General features: G+C 46.4%; 1 protein-coding gene across 2 annotated transcripts in view; it reads right to left on the reverse strand.

Moving 5' to 3' along the window:
* Positions 1–606: 606 nt before the first annotated feature.
* The window catches only part of ST3GAL2 (ST3 beta-galactoside alpha-2,3-sialyltransferase 2), a 34,144-nt gene continuing 13,160 nt past the window's right edge, over positions 607–21,590 (reverse strand). For both annotated transcript variants that reach the window (XM_081923195.1, XM_081923196.1), the window contains exons 2-7: positions 14,023–15,287; positions 8,894–9,087; positions 6,947–7,126; positions 6,338–6,383; positions 5,701–5,820; positions 607–5,127 (exon numbers count right to left, since the gene is read on the reverse strand). In XM_081923195.1, coding sequence (XP_081779321.1) covers positions 4,954–5,127; positions 5,701–5,820; positions 6,338–6,383; positions 6,947–7,126; positions 8,894–9,087; positions 14,023–14,361 — 1,053 coding nt within the window. In that variant the 5' untranslated portion in view covers positions 14,362–15,287 and the 3' untranslated portion in view covers positions 607–4,953. The remainder of the gene's footprint in view (positions 5,128–5,700; positions 5,821–6,337; positions 6,384–6,946; positions 7,127–8,893; positions 9,088–14,022; positions 15,288–21,590) is intronic.

The raw sequence follows: 21,590 nt of genomic DNA on the forward strand, positions 1-21,590 counted from the left end.
GGTGCTGTCTCCTTCACTAGCAAATTGCTAAAGCCATGAAGATGAATGACAGCTCACCGAGTGCAACCTGAGAGGCTGCCTGGCTGCTCCCTACCCCCAGGTGATGGTCGATAACCTGTAGTGGTCACGTGGGATTGCTATGAGGAATGATGAAAAAATGAAGCAAGCCATTGTGTCAGTGATGAAAGCATTGCTTTGACTGGGCTGGAGTAATTTGACATGATTTCTTATCAATCCCACAAGCCTCTGCATCTCTGCCCCATTTTCTCTAGGCTTGACAAATCTGTACACAAACCAGTTGCTTCACCAGGTCATAAAGATAAGGAGGCAGCTTTGATGTAGCTTTTGTTAATCTTTAGATCGATCTTAAGGGCCAGGAACAGAGTATACCCAGAGATGGTAAGGGTTTCTTAAATGCATTCCTCCTTATTCCAAGGAGGAATAAAGAAAACAATGCCCGACCTGAAGAATTTTTTTTTGCTGGCCAAGTCCTTCCTTTACCTTCAGAACGCAACAACAACCTGGGTTGGGAGATGCTTAGGGGGCCAGAAACACAAACACAGAAAGGAAAAGAAAAAAGCTCCACTCATACAGCCACTGCAGAAATCAGCAGAAGGAAAAAGGTACAGATTTTATTTTGTACAACAGAACACAAAATAAATCCAGTTTCTTCCAACTGTGGCATGTGAAGTCAAAAAGTACAAACGGAGGCAGCAGAACTGCATGTAATACTGATAAAGTGAAGTGTAGGCTAGAAAAGGAGGGCAAACAGCTTTGGATCCATGATTTCCTTAGTTTATAAGTAGCTGCTTATAAGAGATTTGTCTACAGAGGCAGCCCAAGGCAGAAGGATGGGGAGGCAGGCAGAACTTTCATTCAGAGGAGGAGAAAGGAAGTCTTGGGGCTTGGACCATGGGTGGGAGTTGATGGTCCAGGCCTCCAAGTCTACCCCAGTCTGTGGAGCTCAGGAAGCAGAAGGGGGAGTTAAGCAGGAGTGCTTCTGATCATTCTGGGGAAAGCACAAGACCTCCTCCAGACTTTTCCTTCCCTTGAGACGCATGGGGCACACCTCTCACACCTGCAACCTCTATTCAGACCATTTTGCTGGTTTGAGAAATCGTCCTGGGGTTTGCCAGCAGCCACCGCATATGTCGTCCAACTCAGCCACTGGCAACTCTGAAAGGGCAGAGGTTTGTTCCATGCAGTTCTAAAGTTCCAAACCACCCACCCCCCGGTTATTCGGCAAAACTGCTGGCTGGGGACTGAAGGTCAGCTACTGTGGAGAAAGGAATCATGTCACAGCAGCAGTGGGAAGCTCCCTTGCAAATGATCCACCAGGAACAACCATTTGCCTTATCCTATGGATGGGCTGGCCATGTGTCCAGCTGGCAGCTCATTTGTAGGAGCCAGGGGAGGTTGGCTCAGAGATGCAGGACTCTTTGACCAGGTGGCAAAACCAAAGTCAAGTGGAAATTACCTCACTGAAGGTGTGTGTGTGTGGGGGGGGAGAAACCTGGGTTCAGCCAACAGAGATGCCCAGCAAGAGCATCTTAAAGAATCTTTGCAAACTGAGAACATTCATTTGGCCACTTACACAACCCGAACTCTGTTCCTGCCAGTCCGCAGCTCACTGTCAGCAACGTAGGATGCAGAGCCCTCCCTAGGGAGGAGCTTTTCTCTTTGGAGCAGAGATGGTCCCAAGGAAAAGGCAGGTGGTAAGGCAGGATCCGACCAAGGTTGCACAACATTTCATGCTCTGCCATACAAGTTCTACCTAGATATAGTCACCCATCACAACCTACCAGCTTTGTCTCCTGCAGGCATTAAGTGACCAGGCTGCTGAAGAGGCAGAAGAGATTCTCTCAAGCCATTCAGCAGGAATAATTGCAACCCATTTACAAAAGAGGCAGAGGGGAGGGGTGGGGAAGATTTCCATTTCCAAGTGACAGAGTGAGATAAGGAATATTTGCTGCTCTGAAGGCCCAGGGGTGGAGTGGCCTGGAATGATTGTCCCATCACCCCCAGCAGAAAGCAGCCATGCAGGTGCTGCTGAGAGCCAGGCAGGGGCCAGCCTTGTTGCAAGCTGGCTCTTTCGCTCAGGCAAAACCTCTCCACACATACACAGAACAGCAGGAAGGGAGAGACAGAGGAAAAAAGGCAAGCACATAGCAGACAAAACCACCAGGGAGTGGAAAGAGTCCAAGGGAGCCAGCAGGGCAAGTCAAGGCACTCTTTGATGCTCAAAATTTATCCCCCACCCTCACCTGCCAAAAAAAGTGCCCAGAGATTTTAGGAAAGTATTGGAAAGAAGAAAAAAGAACAGGTGGACCACCTGCTCCCTCAGCCAGCTGGCAGGAGGGAGGCTCCAGATGCCCAACCAGATGTGCCTTCCAGGGGTTTTGGACTTTCAGCCACAGCAGCATGAGGCAGTATTGGCTTGGAGGAGTCTCAGACCCCTGGAGGGTGGTGCCTGGATGGCTGCCCCCCTAGAAGTACATGCCTGGTCGATGCTCTTCTAGAGACAGAATTGCTCCCTTTTACTCTGACCATACACAGCAGCTGGGAGGCTGCACAGTGAGCCTGGCCAGGCTTGCTGCCTCTCAGCATCCAGATGGCAGCAGAAGCTCATTAACAGAAGACTTTGTGGTTCAAACAAAGAACATCTCTCTGGTCTCTAATGTGCTCTACTCCCTCAACACACACAACCCTCTTGAGAGGCATGTAAACAGGGTGGGGGAGATACAGGAGGAAAGAGAAGAAACAGGGTTTTCTAGGCTGTGCAGTTAAGTCACTGTTGCCACAAGGAGTCAGGATTGGTCCCCTTTAGGGCTGCTCCCTCCTACACAATTCATCTTTTTTTCTTTTTAAAGAAATACTTATTCAATACTGTTTGGCATGATTGCAGTTTTGAAGGGCAGAGAAAAGGGAGGGCTGGTGCCTGGCGTCTTGACCTGCATACCCACAAATGCCTGATGCCCAAACAAGAGGAAAGTCCTTTAGCTTTGCCTTCGCCCCTGCTCTCCTCCCTTCCAAGGTCAAGAAATGTAATGTAGCCCAACTTCCTAAGCCTCCTGCCCCCAACTAAAAGGCGAGGCCAGTGCAAGCCCATGGACAGTGCGAAGTGAGGATGCCACAGGGCTCCGTTCGAAGGAAAAGTCTGCCTGCTCCTTTCAGTGGTTATAAAACATATCAGCAGAACTTGCCCATGGCCCAACAGCAAAACATTAAATAATACCTGTGTGCAATACCTGTGTTGGTTAAATCCTGGAAGCCTTCAGGAATGGAAAACATTAGGTCTAGAGGGCTGACAAGTCGACAGCCAGTCCTCTTCAATTGCCCAAATGCAGCTGACGCAAACACCAGATTCATTTCATGAAGGACATGTTCCTGAGTAGCATGGCTCACCTGCCCCCTGACTTTCTCATCACCAGCAGGAACCCCTGCTGCATCTGAATATGATTATGAGAAAAGGGAAACAAACAAACAAACCCTGAAACTAGGCAGCTCTCCACATGCTATGTTGCTTTCCATCAGCCTAGCTTCTAGAGCTCCTCCTACTCTGCCCTTCAGCTAGCTTGCTACCCTCCAGCAATGCAGCCTAGTGCTCTTCCACCCGTCCAAACCACCTCTCTCCCTCTCCCTCCCCCTCTCTGCTGCAATCTGCAGGGACTTAGCTACACAAATCAGTCCAATGGCAGGGAGTCTTGGTGGTGGGGCATCAAGCAGTTCTTTCAGTCAAGGTCCGGACTATCTGGAGGCAGCTGGCCAGTCCTTTCAGACTGGGGGCCACCTCCTTGGCTCCCCCCCCCCCGTCATTGAAACAATTTGAGTAAAAGGGTGGGGCAGAAAGGTGGAGGTAGAGTAGGCAAACACATGCAGGCACCCTGCTCTGAGATCACAAGAAACGGTTTGCCATGAGAGGGAACCTCCTGCTCACCCAAACCCAAGATGGCGGCCAACTTGATTACAGCCATGAATGGTAGAGAAAGGTAGAAGTCACCGGGTCTGAAACTCGGGTGGCTTTGGCATGGGTTCCCCTTAGTTTCTAGCACAAGGAGGCGGTGCCTGTCCCAAGTGGCACTGGCTCCCTGAAAACCGTCTGTCAGAGTCAGGGTGCTGAACGACAAAGTCTTCCGTAGGCGCCGCACCTCCCAGACTTGGCTTCCGCAAGCAAAATCTTCCAGAGTTTACTTGATTGTAACAACAACAAATACAATCCAGCTGCTCTCTGCATTTTAAACCTGATTGTACAAAATGAAGACACACAAAAAAGGATCTTCCCTGGACAAAAGTGGGAAGGGAGAAGTGCCATTTAGCAAAGGAAAGTTGATTGTTCATTTGCTTTTTTAAAAAATAACAACAGCGGAGTCTCTCTGGATTGTAAGGGCTTCTTCCAGTTGCAGCTTCAAAGGCAGCCTTGCAGTGCCTCACTCTGAGCAACCAGTCAGTGTCCAGGCTTCCCAGCAGACTCAGAAGGGCAGACCTCTGAGAACTGGTCAAAGAGCAGCCAAATCTGGCCAGCCACCAGGTAGATTTCCTCCTCCTTTGGCTGCTTTTGTGCACCCCTTCCTACTTCATTCAAAGAAAGAAAATGTGCAGCAATGTATCTCCTTTTAGCCACCAGGTGGGGAAGCCTGTGCTACATACTCAAAACTTGATTTGTTCTATTTGAAAATCCTCTTGATTTGAGGGGAGAGGACCAACAAAACACACACACTTCCTTCACTCCCCTTTGAGAGTATCTTTCTGCTGCAATTGCTTTCAGAAACAGTGTACCTCATTTGCTCCCTGAGGCCTCCCTGGGGCAAAGGTTTCCCAGGGTCCATCTTGATGGTTTCAGGGGAAACCCAGTGCTCAGCCCAGGCCCAACAGGTAGCCAGCCACACCACCTGGCCCATCATCCCTTGCAGGCCAGTCACCAAGTCAGTGCTGGAACACCGCAGCCTGGAGGGGTCAGTTGCCACGATAAACATCAATCTTGTTTGTCTTCTCCAGAATATCAAGGATATGGGCTTCAAAATCAGCATCATGCACCCCAGTTTTCCGGAACTCTCCTGCATAGCGATTGTTTTCCCAGTAATGGTGCCAGTTGCCACGGCTGTCTGCCCCAAACCCAAAAACGTTCACCTACAGTCAGGGAAAGAAAAGAGAGGGGCCTTGTCAGCAAGGGAAACATCCACTGAAGTGAAACCCAGTGGGATTACCCACTAAGAGACAATGGAGTGGCGGGGGGGGGCACTGTAGGTGTAAATGACTACCAGACTTTGCAAAGCTGGCTTCACCGTATCATTATACACCTTTAGGTGCCAGGCAAAAAACGTTCCTTTTCAAACAGGCCTTTGTTTAATCTGATTTACAGCCTATGCCCTTTTAAAATGTGTTGTTTTTTTGGGGGGGGGGCTATTGGGTTGTTTTCTTGTGCGTGTGTTTTGTGGTTTTATGTCTTGATTTTATTCTGTGAAGTGCCCTGAGACCTCCGGGTATAGGGCAGTATATAAATAATTAATAATAATAATAATAATAATAATACAGTAGTAATAATAATGGGAGGAGAGGAAGTAGTAGGCCTTTCATGGGAGAGGCTCCAGCCTGTTAAATAGACCAGAGGAGCCTGCCAACTTCCAGACGCTGGCCCTCCCTCTGCAACATGAAATCTCTCTTTACAGGCTAGGAAGCCTCTCCAGCTACTTAAGAACCCACCTCATCACAAACGTGCAAGGCAAAGAACAGGACCAGCATCCCCGTGGAAGGGTAGCGTCCGTGGTGCTCTGTCCATCGGTCATGGATGTATTTGAAGAAAGCTGGGTTGTAGATTTGAACCTAAGGAAACAAATCACGGAAGACAACATCACAACAGGCAGTGCTTTCTCTGTGGGAAGCCCCTCCACATGGCCATTGAGTATTTCAGTCTCAGTCCACACAGTCCAGAGGAAAAAACTGAGGCACTGTTACTGGGTGGTTCCCTAGACCGGGTAGCTGGGAAGTTGCCTGCTCTTGATGGGGTTACACACCCTCTGAAGGAGTGCATAAGCAGCTTGGGGGTAATCCTGGACTCATTGCTGTTGCTTGATGCTCAGTTGCCCTTCGGGGTGCAGAGTGACTTCCATTTTAAAAAATGTATCTGATTACCTTAGGAAACCTGGAGTGTGTATGTGTATAGTAATGCATATAGTATTCAAGAACTGTTTGTATTTTTAGCAGAACCAACCAACCCAAAAAACTTGCTTCTCAAGCTATCTTAAGAGAGATGAGAATTTAGAAAATATCCATGCAGATGAAGCCAACATGGATATTTTCAGAGCATCCCTTCCCTCTCCTCCATGAGGGCCAGACTTACCTTGTCTTTGTCCACCCGAAGGAAAGGCTTCACGGGCGCATAAGTGCTATGAGAGAAGCAGAAGGGAGAAAGAATGAGAATGAGATGCTCCTCACTCCCCTCTTGCTCTGCTCAATTGCTCCCTCTGCCCTCCCTTCCCTCTTTCTGTCACTTCTCCATATTCACTCTTAAAGGAAGAGGGGGGCATGGAGAGGCCAACAGACACAAGGAACACCACCGTGAAAATCTGGGGGCTGGACCAACCTGAAATTGAACCAAGCAGCTCTGGAGTTTACCTTTATGTATGTTACATCCCTCATTTTGTGTCCAAAATTCAAGTGTGGACTGTCTGTTCTGCTTACACCCTGGAAGCAACCTTTTGCTTTCAAACATTTAGCCATACACTGAAAAATAATAATGGGTGGGACCAGCATGCTACCCAAGACAAGATCCAGAAAGGGTTGAAGGCACAGGAATGGGAATTACTTGTCCCCAGGAAATGACACGGTGCCTGTTGGCCAGGACTGCCCATCTTTGCCTCACTGGGAGGGATAGAATCATGGAATTGTGGAGTTGGAAGGTATCCAAAGGGTCTTCCAAGTTTAACCCCCTGCAATGCAGGATACATACAATCGGATCTGGCCCGTCGACAAGGCGCTTGCCATCCACAGCAGGTCCAGGGCTTTGAAGGGCACGAGAACAAAGCTAACGTTGGCTGGCAGGTTCTTGGCACTTTCTGGGTACATGAAGTGATGGGTTGTCCTACTCCCAACATCTGCCTCAAAGCCCACTGTAGGGGCCTGGTTCATTCTGCAAGGAAAGAATAGGGGAGAAGGGAGAAGCATTTGCTGAAGTTGTGGTCTGGAGCATTTCATTATTACAAAAAGGTGTGTGTGTGTGTTGCAGCTCAACCTAGCCTCTGAACACAAAAATATTCTTTTTAGGGGGGGTACTTGCACAATTTTTACACTGCAGTGATAACAGCATACAGTGAAGAATCACAGTGCCTTTATAACTATTTGCAGAAGACAAATGGTGGCTCCTTTGCATTGCCTTGAAGCCCAAATATTCTGCAGCAGCAGATGCAACTAATCCTACCCAGCCCAATCGCTGCAGCCCTCTGGTTTGGGGCAATTCTGGTGAAAACAGCCACACTGCTGACTCTGGCTCTCCTCAAATGCAAACAACGACAGAACTCAGCCTCTCCCATCTCCAACAAACACTGGAGGGAGCAAAGTTTTTCAGCTCAGTCCTGGATCACCCACCAGTTGCCAAGTTAGGCAAAATCATAACATTAGGCCCAGTTATAGTAAGCAAGGAGCAAGACCTGAGGGTTTTGCTTCACTGAGAAAGGAGAGGCCGCATTGCTTCACAGGAGGCAGCCAAGCCCCATCCAGGATGTGATTCCAGAGCTGACAGAGAAACACCTGGATCTCATCACCTGCTCTTTAAGGGCAGCTGGGAACCCTGTCCACCAGGGACGCTGCAGGATGCCTCACCTCAAGCTGCTTTTTGAGAGATCTGCCACTAGATGGCAGCAAGGTGATGAAGCATGAAGCTCTTATATTATAGCTGCAAAAAAAAGGGTCCGGAAAGGGGTGCTGTGGTGGGGCAGACACTGCTAAGGCACCGCTCTTCCACAGTCAGCTGGATTCAAAATGAGAACTCAGTTCCCCACACCACTTATGTGTTATTTGCAAAAGCATCTCATATGTGCTAGGTGCTGTACAAGAACACAAGAGCCCCCTATCTACAGGGCTGCAACTGCAGAAAGCCATGAGATGAAAGGAGCGGGGAGTTGGAGGGAGAGCAGGAGAGAAGAGGTGGAGGAACGAATACGATTAACCAAGTGTCCACTTGACAACACCATCCAAATGCCATATTGACCTGCAGCCAAACACCTGAACTGACTCTGCACTGCCGGCAATCCTGTCAGAGTGGTAGAAGGTCATCCCATCTCATGCATTCAAGGGAAAACTACTCAGTTCAGGGGACTCAAGAGCAGCCACCAGAAACAATGACGAGGAGTCAAGACACTAACAAAGTAGGAGTCCAAGCTTGTCCAAGTTCATCAATTTTTATTTTTATTTTTTTGCTTCCAGTTGAAATGCCAACTTTCCAGGCCTTTCTTTGGGAAACAGTTTCAGCCACTTTAGGCCTGTTTTGAGCCAACCCAGAAACAAGTTAATACTATTGCAAATTGCAAAGCAGTGTCTGCACAGTGACAGACCCCATATGCTGGCAGAGCTTCTGGAAACTTTCACGCAGCAGCAACGAAACGCAAGCACAGTTATCTGTTCCTTGGACAGCTGGTGGGGTGTCTGAGGGTGACCAACAGAGAATCACCAAGAAGTCAGATGGTCAATTGGCCAGGCAAGAGGGGCTGGGAGTCAAACCTCCTTCCTTGGCAGGAAGAGAAACTGGAGTGGAAGAGGCAGGAAGCGCCAGCTGTTGCTGCTGCTTTCTTCGTCCCCAATGTTTGCTGGGCTGCTGTTCTCCGATGCAAGAGCCAACCCAGCAATGATGGAGAGAAGACAGCCCAAGACACAGAGGGATCAGGCCCTCCCAGTCACTCACCTCATGATGAAGTCATGCCCATTGATTTCCCTGCCATAACCAGAGCCTTGCAAGTTGCCCGAGTTGCCAACCACAGCACAGCGGCGGCACGGCTGAGAGTTCTGGGAGCTGTATGGGTTCTCTCCAGGGACAATCTGGAAGAGCTTCCCCAATACTTCATTCAGGTTGTGGGACTTGAACTGCGGCTGTAGCATCTGCAGGGAAAGGAGAGGGCAACATGAGGCCAAAGTGAACACCCCACAGGCACCAAGCAGCCTGCTGTTAGTTAGTGTGGTATACTAAATATGCTTCTGTGATTTTCTTTTATGAATTTCAGATATATATTGTACTGCTTTTGTTATTCTGATAAAATGAAATTTGATAGGGCTACTATTTATGTGAGCCGCTGCACTAGCTCAAGCATATTTGGGGAAAAGCAACATGCGGATATAACATCAAGATCCAATCCAGGGTATTAACAAGCCTCTTTCCCCAGGAGTCAAGGTGTGTTGCAATATGTGGTGTGAATGCATACCTGTTTTCCAATTATTTTGGAAATTAGTCTTTGAAGAAGTTTCTTCTATTACAGGACAGGTGATACAACCTGATCCAAGGCTAGCTTTATTAAATCTGTTTACAGATGACCATAAGAATTAATTATTTAATTTTTAATTCAGGAAGACGAAGACCAGAGGAACTATAAGGTGGATGTTTAATTCGGTACAACGGAAAGGACAATGTTGTCCACCCACCACCAGCTACTCATGCCTTACTCTGGGACAATCTGTTAAAACAGAGAGTAGAAGACCCTTAACTGCCCTAATCAACCATGAACTATTGTACTAACCTGCTTATTGTTTGACTGTAGCATTTACTTTGTATATTCGCAGAATGTTTCTTGGGGGTTATATGGGGATTGTTTGTTATATGCGTTTTTTGAAACTGAAAAATAAAGAAGTGGGGAGTGGAGGAGATGTGTTACAAAAGATGGGAGGCTGAAAAGCAGAGTGTGAGATGGCATTTCCTGCTGCTGTATATTCAGAAATGTGCAGAAGCCAAAGAAGAATATGAAGCACTGTGTACTTCTTGGTCCTGGGAATTCTGCCTTGCATGTCCACACTCTGCTGGACAAAAGAAACACTGGGGCGGGATAGTTGGGGGCCAGCCTTTCCTGCAGCAGGCCCTAAGAAAGTTCTCCACTAAATCTTTGGAGAACTGACTTTGGTTAAAAACAAGAAATGAAAGACTATTCCCAGGACTGGTGACATATCTCTGGAGGACAACAAATGGTGAGATATGGTTTCGACTTCCTTGATGACATAAGAGTAGGTTGCGCTGTTGCTCTGTTCTGTTTGGTTGGTTGTTTACCTGCCAAACATTAAGAACCAGCTATCGTATTGAGAGCCAGTGTGGTGTAGTGGTTAAGAGCAGTAGACTCGTAATCTGGTGAACCGGGTTCAAGTCTCCGCTCCTCCACATGCAGCTGCTGAGTGACCTTGGGCTAGCCACACTTCTCTGAAGTCTCTCAGCCCCACTCACCTCACAGAGTGTTTGTTGTGGGGGAGGGAGGGAAAGGAAAATGTTAGCTGCTTTGAGACTCCTTCAGGTAGTGATGAAGCGGGATATCAAATCCAAACTCTTCTACTCTTCTTCATCATATCCTCAGGAAGGCAGAAAGTGGTTCTTGCATATGGCCTCTTGCTCTTCCCAGTGCCAGAGATGCTTAGAGGATGGATGGTGCCTTCCCCCCAGGTATCCTCACCTGGCTCCTCAGAATCCCCAGTTAAAAGGTAGCAGGACTAGGAAAAGCCCTTCTCTGCTGAGGACCCTGGAGAACTACTCCTGGCAGGAGCAAATCAGCCACCCCCAACCTGGTACCTCCCCACCCCCACCCAGATGCTTTGGGCTACAACTCCCATCAGCCTCAGCCAGCAAAGCCATGCTGGTAGAAACTGTAGAACCATAGAACTGTAGAGCTGGAAGGGACCACAAGGGCAATCTAGTCCAACCCCCTGCAATGCAGGAATATTTTGCTCAATGTGGGGCTCTAACCCACGGCCCTAGCTCCACCGACTGAGCTAGTATGACAAATGGATGGCACTAGGCTGGGGAAGAGTGAAGGAAACATTCCTGGAAGAGAAGGCAAGAGGCAAAGAACAGCTGGCCTGCTGCTTCCTTATTCTTCTTTGCAGTTACACAAAGAAAGCACCAATCTGGGCCTTTTAAGAAAGGTGAGAAGTTCAGCCCCTGCAGCAAATCCAGCCTCAGTCACTCAGCAAAAAGCTCTGCAGCTTTATTCAAACAGATGGTGCTGCTGGATGGGCAAAAGGAGAGGAGAGGAAGAAGCAGGCTATCCCAGGCAGAGGCTGGAGCTGGTTGCTTCTTCCCAAGTAGCAACACCCAAACTAAGAACACATCTGGAGAGGCACAAACCTTGGTTCTGCCCAAACGGCAGAGGGAGGCAAAAGCCAGGCAACCTACACATGCATGAGTCATGGCTCTGTTTAGACTGCTGGTTTCTGCTTCTCCTCCCCTTGCGCTAAAGGGAAAACTCCTGCAGAGGAGAAAAGCAAACCAAAGCAGCTTTCAATGAAATGGTGCCTGTACCATCTTTGTCACTTGACCCTGGAAGACTGTATTGCAAGGCCTTGTCTGCAGATGCTGAAGAATAGATATTTAAGATTTGCAGGCAAGATAACAACCCACATGTCTAGGAAACCCTATTGCCATGTACAACTGATAAAAAGCACTCCTGGTCAGCTGCTACTTGAGCACACACTATTAGTTTGATTATTCCATTTGTAGCCCACCTTTCCACCCAAAGGAGCCCAAGGCAGCCAACTGCTAGCCACACAATGGCCCTGGTACCAGAAGAAGGGCTTTTGGATGATGTCATGACATGGAAAATGTGGAATGGACAGAATTTGATGGTGCATTAGAGGTGCTTAAAAGGAAGAATCAACAAAAAAATCCCGGGATTTTTTATTTTTGGGGTGGTGGAGGGGTGCCCGGAGGTAAATCACTCTTAAAACTTCAGAGATCTAGGGAAAGGCTTTAATGTGACTTTTAGTCATCCCTTCACTAAGACAACCCAAAAAACTGCATTCCATCTTGCCTTTGGGGAGAGAAGCCTTTGGGTGATCACTTCTAGGCAAGGTGTTATTTCACCTGGATTAATCATAGCACTGTAAATTATACCAGCAGTAGTACCAGAGAGCTTGATGGGAACCACTAAGAAACTTGTTAATTTTTTGAATTACATTATAATCTTTTTAAAAAACTCCAAGCTGAATTTGGAGTGGAGGGGTATTGTTTTGGCTTATTACAGGTGAAGGGCGGCAAAGAAATTTTAATAGTAACAACAAGAACAAGAACAACAACTACTCATCTCCACTATGGTTCTCAAACAAACATGAAGGATACAATTTGATAATATTTGAACAGCGAAGAGTTATAACCATTCCACAGATATTTAATTTCGACATAAGATAGAATTCTGATTTTGGGCTATTTGAATTTTGGAAATGAAACAGAACACACACACATAAACTGTGATTTGTTGGGAAGCGATGGAACTCAGTTGTAGATAGATCTACACCATTGAAGCACATAGAGATTCAGATGCACTTAATTTTATGCTGAACTTGTCCTGTACTCACAGAACATAAAGTTAGAGCCTTGGTTTGTTCATACCACTATCTTGCATCCACTGACTGGCAATGGTAGCTTTCCAGGATTTCAGGGCAGGGATCTCTCCCAGACACACCTGGAGGTGGTGAGGATTGAACCTAGGACTTTCTGCATGCAAAGCAGATGTTTTCCCACTGAGCTATGGCCCTTCCTTAACATTTGATATTGAACAAACCACAGGGAGATAAGGAGAAAAAACAGGTTTTGAAAAGACTAGGAAAACAATAAGCACCTGCTTTTTAATATAAAAAAGATTTTGTCACAGTATGACTGCAAAACAAGCAGGTTAAAGAGTTGATAGCACAACTGGCCTCCAGACCTCAGCAATAATATTCAAATGCAAGTCTGGAAGTATTTATGGTGAACAGGGGATGACCTTCTCTTGTGCATAAGAGAATTTTGAAATCAGTTTCAAAACAATGGTAAGGTGGTGCTGCAGTGATGGAAACCTCAAAGTAAGAGAAGACTTGTAGTAAAAATGTGAACTATGGGTTGACAAAGGGTTTATAAAAATAGATTTTTAAAAGAGATGCAGAGGGGAAAATCATTACATTAAGATCCACAATGGGGGGGGAGTCAAAGGGGATTATATGTTTATGTATTTAATTCATTTGTTTATGTAAAACAGAAAATGCAAAAATAAAATTTATTTAAGAAAAGAAAACCACATTGCCTTGGCAAGCTATAGGATGACAGCTACTAGGGTCCTATATGGCAAGGACTGAAAACCTTAGCGGTGCCTACTTTAAAAGAACAGATGAAAAATATAGGGGGGTTTGCTCCAGCCATCCAACTGGCTTGTTATGTTAAGGGTTAAGGTAAACAGGAAAAAATAGAATAGCTTTATGAGCAGCTGGTCATCATTCATACATTAGTGTAAACTTTTAAAGTTTATTTTCAAATCTGCAGCTTTGTTTCAAGATTATGAAAGTTAGCTTATGACTCAAAGATATAAACATGTGTTCAGATCTACATTCATAATATACCAGTATGTAAAGGCAGATTTTGAAGAATGCACACCAAGAGCTGCCAAATTCATCCAAAAATGCTTAAGAATCATTGTACAAAATAAGGAACAGTGCCTTATCTAGTCATCTAGACAGTATCTCCCAGTCTGATTTCCCTTGCCAGGATATAGACTAAGCAGCTGGGAGGCTGGGAGCTTTGTTGTACGGTGCTTAGACTTAGCAGGCTGCCCTGGTCTTGCTGCCCTAAGTGGTTGTAATAGGAGTGGGAATGTCAAACCAGTGGCGTAGCGTGGGTTGTCAGCACCCGGGGCAAGGCAAGTAATTTGCGCCCCCTAACCCATGGATTTTAGCAATTGAGCCAGGTAGGGGCAGAGAGCTGCGAGTGCAAGTGCGCCCCCCCCCATGTTGCACCCGGTGTGGCCAGCCCCCCCCTGCACCCCCCACGCTACGCCACTGTGTCAAACCCCACCCCCCGGTCCCAAAAAAACTCACCATCCACCACCTCTGGACATCCAGCGGCAAGTCCATGTTCTCTTTGGTCCACACTGGGGAGATGTTACTATCGTAGCGGGTGTCGAACCACTCTGAGTCACTCACGTCCACCATGCACCTGTGACAGGTGCAGCTCCGTACAAAGAGACCCTCCTTGCTGAGGCGCTGCATCCCAGCATAGCCTGGAACAAGCTTCACCCGGTGGATGCCGTTCAGCCCATTGGGGTCTAGGTAGGCGATGCTGTGGTGGGAGTAGGTGAAAAGGAGGGACATGATGAAGACGAGCAGGAAAGCCGTGGAGAGGAACCAGAAGCGCAGCGAAAACTTCATGGTGGGCATGAGAGGGGAGGGGAGGCCAGGAAGGGTCACTTGGCCTGTGTCTCTCTTGCAACAGAAAAAAAGGCAGGGGGAAAAGCTGGCAGAGAAAGTGTTTGGCTTCTCAAAAGCTTCCTCTGGGAACCCTCACAGTTCTGCAGGTGCTGCAGAGACCAACTTAGTCATGGAAATGCGGGCAGGTGTTTGGAATAGACCATCCCAGGTAGCCTCTCTTTGGGTTCTTCTTACATCAGTCACAACCTCTATGGCACCGCCCAAGCATTTTGCATACAGAATTTGGGCCACAGAAGAGCAAAATAAGAGCAGCCTGTGCCCTCGTCCACTGTTTGACTCAAGAGAGAGCCGTTTCCACAGGTTATCCCAGCAAACTAGGTCCCCAACTCTGCCTGAGTACTTTTCCTTCCTGAGAGGGGGGGGAGAGCCTGTCCTAGTACAAAGGAGAACGCCATGGTCCCGTCTGCTCCTGGGCACACATTTCAAGGCTCTGCATCCCAGCCGGAGAAAGAGAAAGCAGCTGTTTGCCAAGTATCAGAGCAGCTCCATCCTCAGGGTTAATGAGCCACGTTCCCTCAGCACCACCACTCCAGCAGACGGGAAGCTCCTGCCAGTTCCCATCCCAGGATCTCGCCTCTGAGCTGGCAGCTGCACATCTGGATCAGCGCTGCCCAGGGACAGCCGCCGCTTGGGTGGCTCAGGCACTCTCTCCGCCCTCCGCTGCCGCCACACACGCTCAGTCTGCAGACGCAGCTCCTGCTCAGTCCTGCAACTTCCTCTCCAATTTGGCATCTGGCAGACGTGGAAGTGCAGTGTCCCCGTGGCTCCTCCTCCTCCTCCTCCTCAGCTGCTTAGGCTTTTAAATAATCCCTTGGCAATCTTTCCCTCTCCACTTGCTGGCCCAGAAAAGGTTCTGCTGCAACAAAGCCCTGAAACTGGAGAGAAAGAGGAGGATTTTAAAATGAGACATATGCAAAAGAAGAATTGTCAAAGGTCAGCAAGAGGGAGGAAGCCTCAGCTCAAGGGTGCCTGGTAGAAGGGACCCCCCCCCGCCCCCTAATATGCTCCAACAGCCCTCAGGGAAGGCAAATTATTGGTTGCAACATCTGATCAATGCAAGTCCCCCTCCCCTCCTGTAAGAAACAGGGAACTTGTGTGAAATTGTCCTCTCCTGAAGGATAGACAATGAAGGGCCGCTACAGATGGCTCAAGCCAGTCGCACCCCAGGGTACCACAATAAGAAAAAAAAACAGACTGCTTTCCACAGGCATCTTCTCTCCCTTTGTATCAATTGTGCCATGAATAGAAATCCACTATAAATCTTTGTAGTCAAAGCCTCAGATTGCCACACTGGTCTCCAAGAACTAATGCAGAAGGTTGAAGAAAAACCCTTTTCCTGGACCCACCCCCCTCTGTTGTGCAAATGTTTTGCAGGCTGTGGGTGTTATGCTTCAAGTTAGAACTGCCTTTCAAAGTAAAAGCACCACACCCCCAGCTCTGGGCACTTTCTGGCATAATTTTGCATTTCTCACTGTCTTGCATCATGTCCTTTTACTAGTAAGGACTGAACCCCAGGGATAGGAACACGCTCTTCTAAAATAAAAGCAGGGAATTGCCCACAACATGACATCCAGCTGGTTTTGGTCATTCTCCTAGAATCACGTCTTGGAATTCTGCAGAAAAGAACAGCACATCCACAAACCAAGCTTGTTCCTTTATTTTAATCAAATAGGACAAACAGCCCATCTTTCCCAACCCAGCCTGGCCTTGGATCAGTTCTGACACTCCAACAGCAGCCAATACTGCAGGCTGCTATGTATCAGATTCATAAACATCCCTTTTACAAGGAGGCAGGAAGGAAGCAGTGACTGGTAACCTTAAACTAACCCTAAGAGGAGGCTTTGCCCTGCCTGACTTGAAATTATATTATGAGGCAGCATGCCTTTGCTGGTTGAAAGATTGGATAAAACTAGAAAATAAGGAACTACTTGACTTAGAGGGGTTTGATAACAGATTTGGGTGGCACGCGTACTTATGGTATGAGAAAAAGAAAATCCATAAAGGTTTTGAGAACCGCATCTTCCGAGGCCCTTTAATTAAAGTATGGGATAGGTATAAAAACCTATTAGAACCTAGAGTACCACTCTGGTTATCCCCTTTAGAAGTTATGAGCGTAAAGAAAATTAATATGAGAGGCAATTAGATCACATATGGTCAAGTGTTATTTAAAGAAGGAGGAAAATGGAAAATGAAACCATATGAACAGGTTAAAGAATATGTATATGACTGGTTGCATTATTTTCAAATAAATGAAATGTTTAGGAAAGATAGTAAAGAATGTGGTTATGCTGACAAGGATTCTAAATTTCAGATTCAAATAATAGATAATGATGTTAAACTTTATCCAAAATGTATAAGATGTTGCTAGAATGGAACTTAAAGGATGAGGAAGTCAAGTCGGTAATGATACATTGGGCCAGAGATTTTGGCTATAACATACAATTTGAGGATTGGGAAAAACTATGGAAAGAAAACTTAAAATTTACAGCATGTATGATGTTAAAAGAAAACATTATGAAAATGTTTTACAGATGGTATATAACACCGGTAAAATTAGTGAAAATGTATAAGACATGTAATAAGTGTTGGAAATGTAAAGATAAAGAAGGTTCTTTTTACCATATGTGGTGGGAATGTAAGAAAGTGAAAGACTTCTGGGAAAGGATATATAATGAACTGAAGATTTTAAAATATACGTTTATAAAGAAACCAGAGGTCTTTCTGTTAGGAATATTAGGAAACGAGATAAAAAGAAAGGACTGTAAATTTCTTCAATATGCAGTGACAGCGGCAAGAGTGCTACTGGCCCAAAAATGGAAACAACAGGAAATACCGATGGTGGAAGAATGGAGAATAAAGCGGTTAGACTATGCGGAGTTGGACAAATTGACAGGGAAGATTAGATATTTAAGAGACCAAAAGTTCATCGAGGACTGGGGGAAATTTGTGGAATATCTGGAAAGTATAAGTGAGGGACAGATAACGCTAGAGGGATTTAAAGAAGCACTGTGAAAAATTGAGAAGTATTGTCTAAAGGGAATAGAAAAGAAAGATATAAATAACGTCAATATAAACCTAAGGAATGCGTAATTTAAGTAATAACTATGGACGATTTATGGAAAAGCTGAAGGAAGTCCAGAAAAGGAATAATTTGTGAAAATTAGATGTGAAATTAATATGTGTTTTTGTTGTAAATTAATAAAAATCATTTCAAAAAAAGAAAAAAAAGAATCACGTCTTGGAATTCTGCAGAAAAGAACAGCACATCCACAAACCAAGCTTGTTCCTTTATTTTAATCAAATAGGACAAACAGCCCATCTTTCCCAACCCAGCCTGGCCTTGGATCAGTTCTGACACTCCAACAGCAGCCAATACTGCAGGCTGCTGTGTATCAGATTCATAAACAAGGAGGCAGGAAGGAAGCAGTGACTGGTAACCTTAAACTGCCCAATGGCATCCAAAACAATATGACCCACAGCCATATTCCAAGCCCACTTCCCTGAAACACTTCTCCAAAGAATCACAGAATCCTAGAATCTAGTCCAAATCCCTGGATTGCAGGAATCTCAACTTAAGCATCCATGGCAGACATCCACCCTTTCCAAGGGAGTCCATTTCCTTGTCAAACAGCTCTTAACATCAGAAAGTTCTTCATGATGTTTAGCCAGAATCTCCTTTCTTGTAACTTGAATCCATTGGTTTGGGTCCTACCTTCCAGAGAAGGAGTAAACAAGCTTGCTCCATCTTCCATGTGACAGCCCTTGAGATATTTGAAGATGCCTATCATATTGCTTCTTAAGTCTCCTCTTTTCCAGGCTAAACATGCCCATCTGCTTCCATGTTTCCTCACAAAGCCTGGCTTCCAGACCCTTTACCAGCTTAGTCACCCTCCCTCACACATGTCCCAGCCTGTCCATACCCTTTTTAAATTGTGGTGTCCAGAACTGGACACAGTAAAACAGGTGGGATCTGACCAAGACAGAATAGAGCAGTACTATTCCTTAGGGACGTGGGTGGTGCTGTGGTCTAAGCCACAGAGCCTAGGACTTGCTGATCAGAAGGTCGGCGGTTCGAATCCCCATGACTGGGTGAGCTCCCATTGTTCGGTTGCAGCTCCTGCCCACCTAGCAGTTTGAAAGCACGTCAAAGTGCAAGTAGATAAATAGGTACTGCTCTGGCAGGAAGGTAAACGCCGTTTCCATGCGCTGCTCTGGTTCGCCAGGAGCAGCTTAGTCATGCTGGCCACATGACCCGGAAGCTGTCTTTGGACAAACGCTGGCTCCCTCAGCATATAGAGCGAGATGAATGCGCAACCCCAAAGTCTTCCGCAGCTGGAGCTAACAGTCAGGTCAGGGGTACCTTTACCTTTTATTCCTTCCCTTGATGTGGACACAATGCTTCTGTTGGTGCAGCCTAGAATAGCTAGGGAGAACCTCTCCAGGCAGATGTGGAAAAACCCAGAAGTTAGGTGCAATGACATTTCCATACTGGGATGAGCACTACACACTCAGCTGATCACCAATTGCACAACAGTCTCCAGAACACAGTTAGCACCTTAAATTTGAGAGGGGGGGGGGGACCTGAGAACGATTCATTTGAGCAAACATAAATTAGAATTACAAAGTGGTCTTTAAGCTCCAGGTTCGAAGAGGATGCTAACTCCTAAAATCACCCTCCAATGAGGTGCCAATTTATGTTACAAAAATACCAGTGAGAGGGTCAAATCATCAAGCTGTTATATATGAGGCTGAGAGGCCCCACAACTCTGTTAGGGGAGGACTCCTAATAATAATCTGTTTAATTTACTGCAATAGGAAAAGACACAGATTCCTTTCTTCCCTAAAACAAAGGAAGTCTTCCTCTGGCTCAAACAAAAAACTCACAGAGAGGATTCACTGGCAAGAGTTCAAGGCCGACTTTGTCAATAGAAGGACAAGAGCCTCTGCATTTCATTGTCTGCAAACACACAGTATGTCCATTATTCTGACCAATGCTCTATTCATTCTGCAGCAAGCATGTTGCTTTTCACAAGATTCAATCCCTGATGAAGCTGCCCCTTACTTAAGTCAGTGAGTGCTCCTGGTGCATTATTTTTAATATAGCCACTGTTATGAGATCAACTTGATTGAAATCATAGCAGCTGAAATTCTAGGCATGCAAAGAGATTGGAGCAGCTTGAGTCATAACCAAAAGCCTGGTGGAGGAGCATCTACAACACTGTCTCAGCCCCCACACCTGTGGCTCCTTCTGAATTGCTTGTTAAATTGACAAACCAAGTCCCCCACTTAGAAGCAATAGAAAAGGGTGGTTGCAGCTCAGGTTGGTTTTACCCTTTCTTTTGTTGGACCAAGGCCTTTAACCAAGGAAACAACGATCTCTGAATCCAAGGAGTTTGAGTAGACAGGAAAAAATGGATTGCAAGTCTTTGCTTCTATTTACATCATGAAGCCCTTATCTTGGGCATAAAAACAACTGCTTTTTGCCTTAGCAGCTGGGAAACTTTGGAACCCCTGAAAAAATCTCACTCATTTCACAAACAACGACATTCCATGTGGAAACCCTTTCTTGTCTCTTCTCAGCCCCACCACCAAGTCTTCATCTTTGCAGAAGTAAGGCAAAAGGTGAGGTAAAGGACCCCTGGATGGTTAAGCCCAGTCCAAGGCAACTATGGGGAGCGGTGCTCATCTCCCATTTGTCCACAGACAGCTTTCCAGGTCATGTGGCCAGCATGACTAAACCGCTTCTGGCGCAATGGGACACTGTGATGAATGCCAGAGTGCATGGACCATTAGCTGCCCAAATTCTATATTTTCCCTCTTGCCCCCAATCTCTCCCCTACAGGACTACCAGCTTTCGCTCACTCTCAGCCCCCCTTTCCCCAATCTTGCTTTCGGAGATCTGCTCTTTGCTTTGCCTTTTTCTCCTTCCTCATCTGTACTTCTGCTTTTTTGCTGGTATATAACTTGCCCATTCGCCAGCCATGCCCCCCAAGTCTCCCACAGCTTTCTTTCCATTTTTGCCCGAATCTTACCTAATGCCTATGCCTCAGAAAGTCAATACCCAAAAGCCTTCTTCCTCCTCTGAAAACTTCTCTCTCTCTTCTGGCAGCTAACAGCCCCAGTCACCATCCATTTCATCTTCTCACCTCACCTGTCACTCCTCCTTGCTTCAAGCTTCTTTCTCCAACATGCCCAGTTTTACCCCATCTAGGTCTGGCTTTGCATTTCTGCCTCTGCTTTTAGAACTGGCAAGCTTGGCATGTAAGCTTCCACACTTTGAAAACTGAGCTACTGCTACTGCTAGTGTGCTCTTTATGAAAGTCTGTGTCAATTGTTTCTGTATAACACACACACACACACAGAGAGAGAGAGAGGGGGGGGAGGGGGAGGGAGGGAGGGAGGGAGGTACCTTGGTTTACAAACTTAATCTGTTCTGGAAGTCCATTCTTAAACCAAAACCATTCTTAAACCAAGGCACACTTTCCCAAGTGAGGCCTCCCGCCGCTGGTGGTGCCCTCCCACCGTTTGGATTCTGTTCTTAGACCAAGGTAAAATTCTCAAATCAAGACACTATTTCTGGGTTTTTTGAGTTTGTAAACCAAATCATTCTTAAACCAAGGTACCACTGTATATGCGAATTATTTTATAGTACAATAAATTGCTTGAATGATACTCAGTGGCATAAAAGTAACAGCTTCAGGAGGCACTCAGGTCTCAAAGTCAAAAGATTCCGAGAGGAGAACCAAAGGTCTCCTATTGTTCACTCTGGACTTCAACTGCAGACCAGCTGCCTTGCTTCCCAGACATTCCTGCGACCTCCGATATTGAAGATTCTTCACCTCGCCTGCCTTCCTCAGATTAAGAAATGACCTTTATACAAAATGTGTGGCCTTTGTGATTTGTTGGAAGTGTTGCAAGGGTTGTTTGTGTTTTGTCTTGTTTTTATTGTATGTCTGACGAAAAACTCCTGATTTGGTAACTGTCAAGTACATTCCATGAAAAAACCCCGTGCTCATGCAGACAAAAACCTCAGCCATCCAAGTTAAGGGCCAAGCATGCAAGGGCCGCTTGAGCCCTGCAGCCTCTCACCCCTCCTGATTCCTCCTCTGGCTGTGCAGTTTTGAAGTTGGTTGCTTCAAATGAACAATAAGCTAACATTAACCACAGCGTGCAACCAC

Source organism: Podarcis melisellensis (assembly GCF_964234715.1).
Source record: "Podarcis melisellensis genome assembly, chromosome: 8".
NCBI classification, from domain to species: Eukaryota; Metazoa; Chordata; class Lepidosauria; order Squamata; family Lacertidae; genus Podarcis; species Podarcis melisellensis.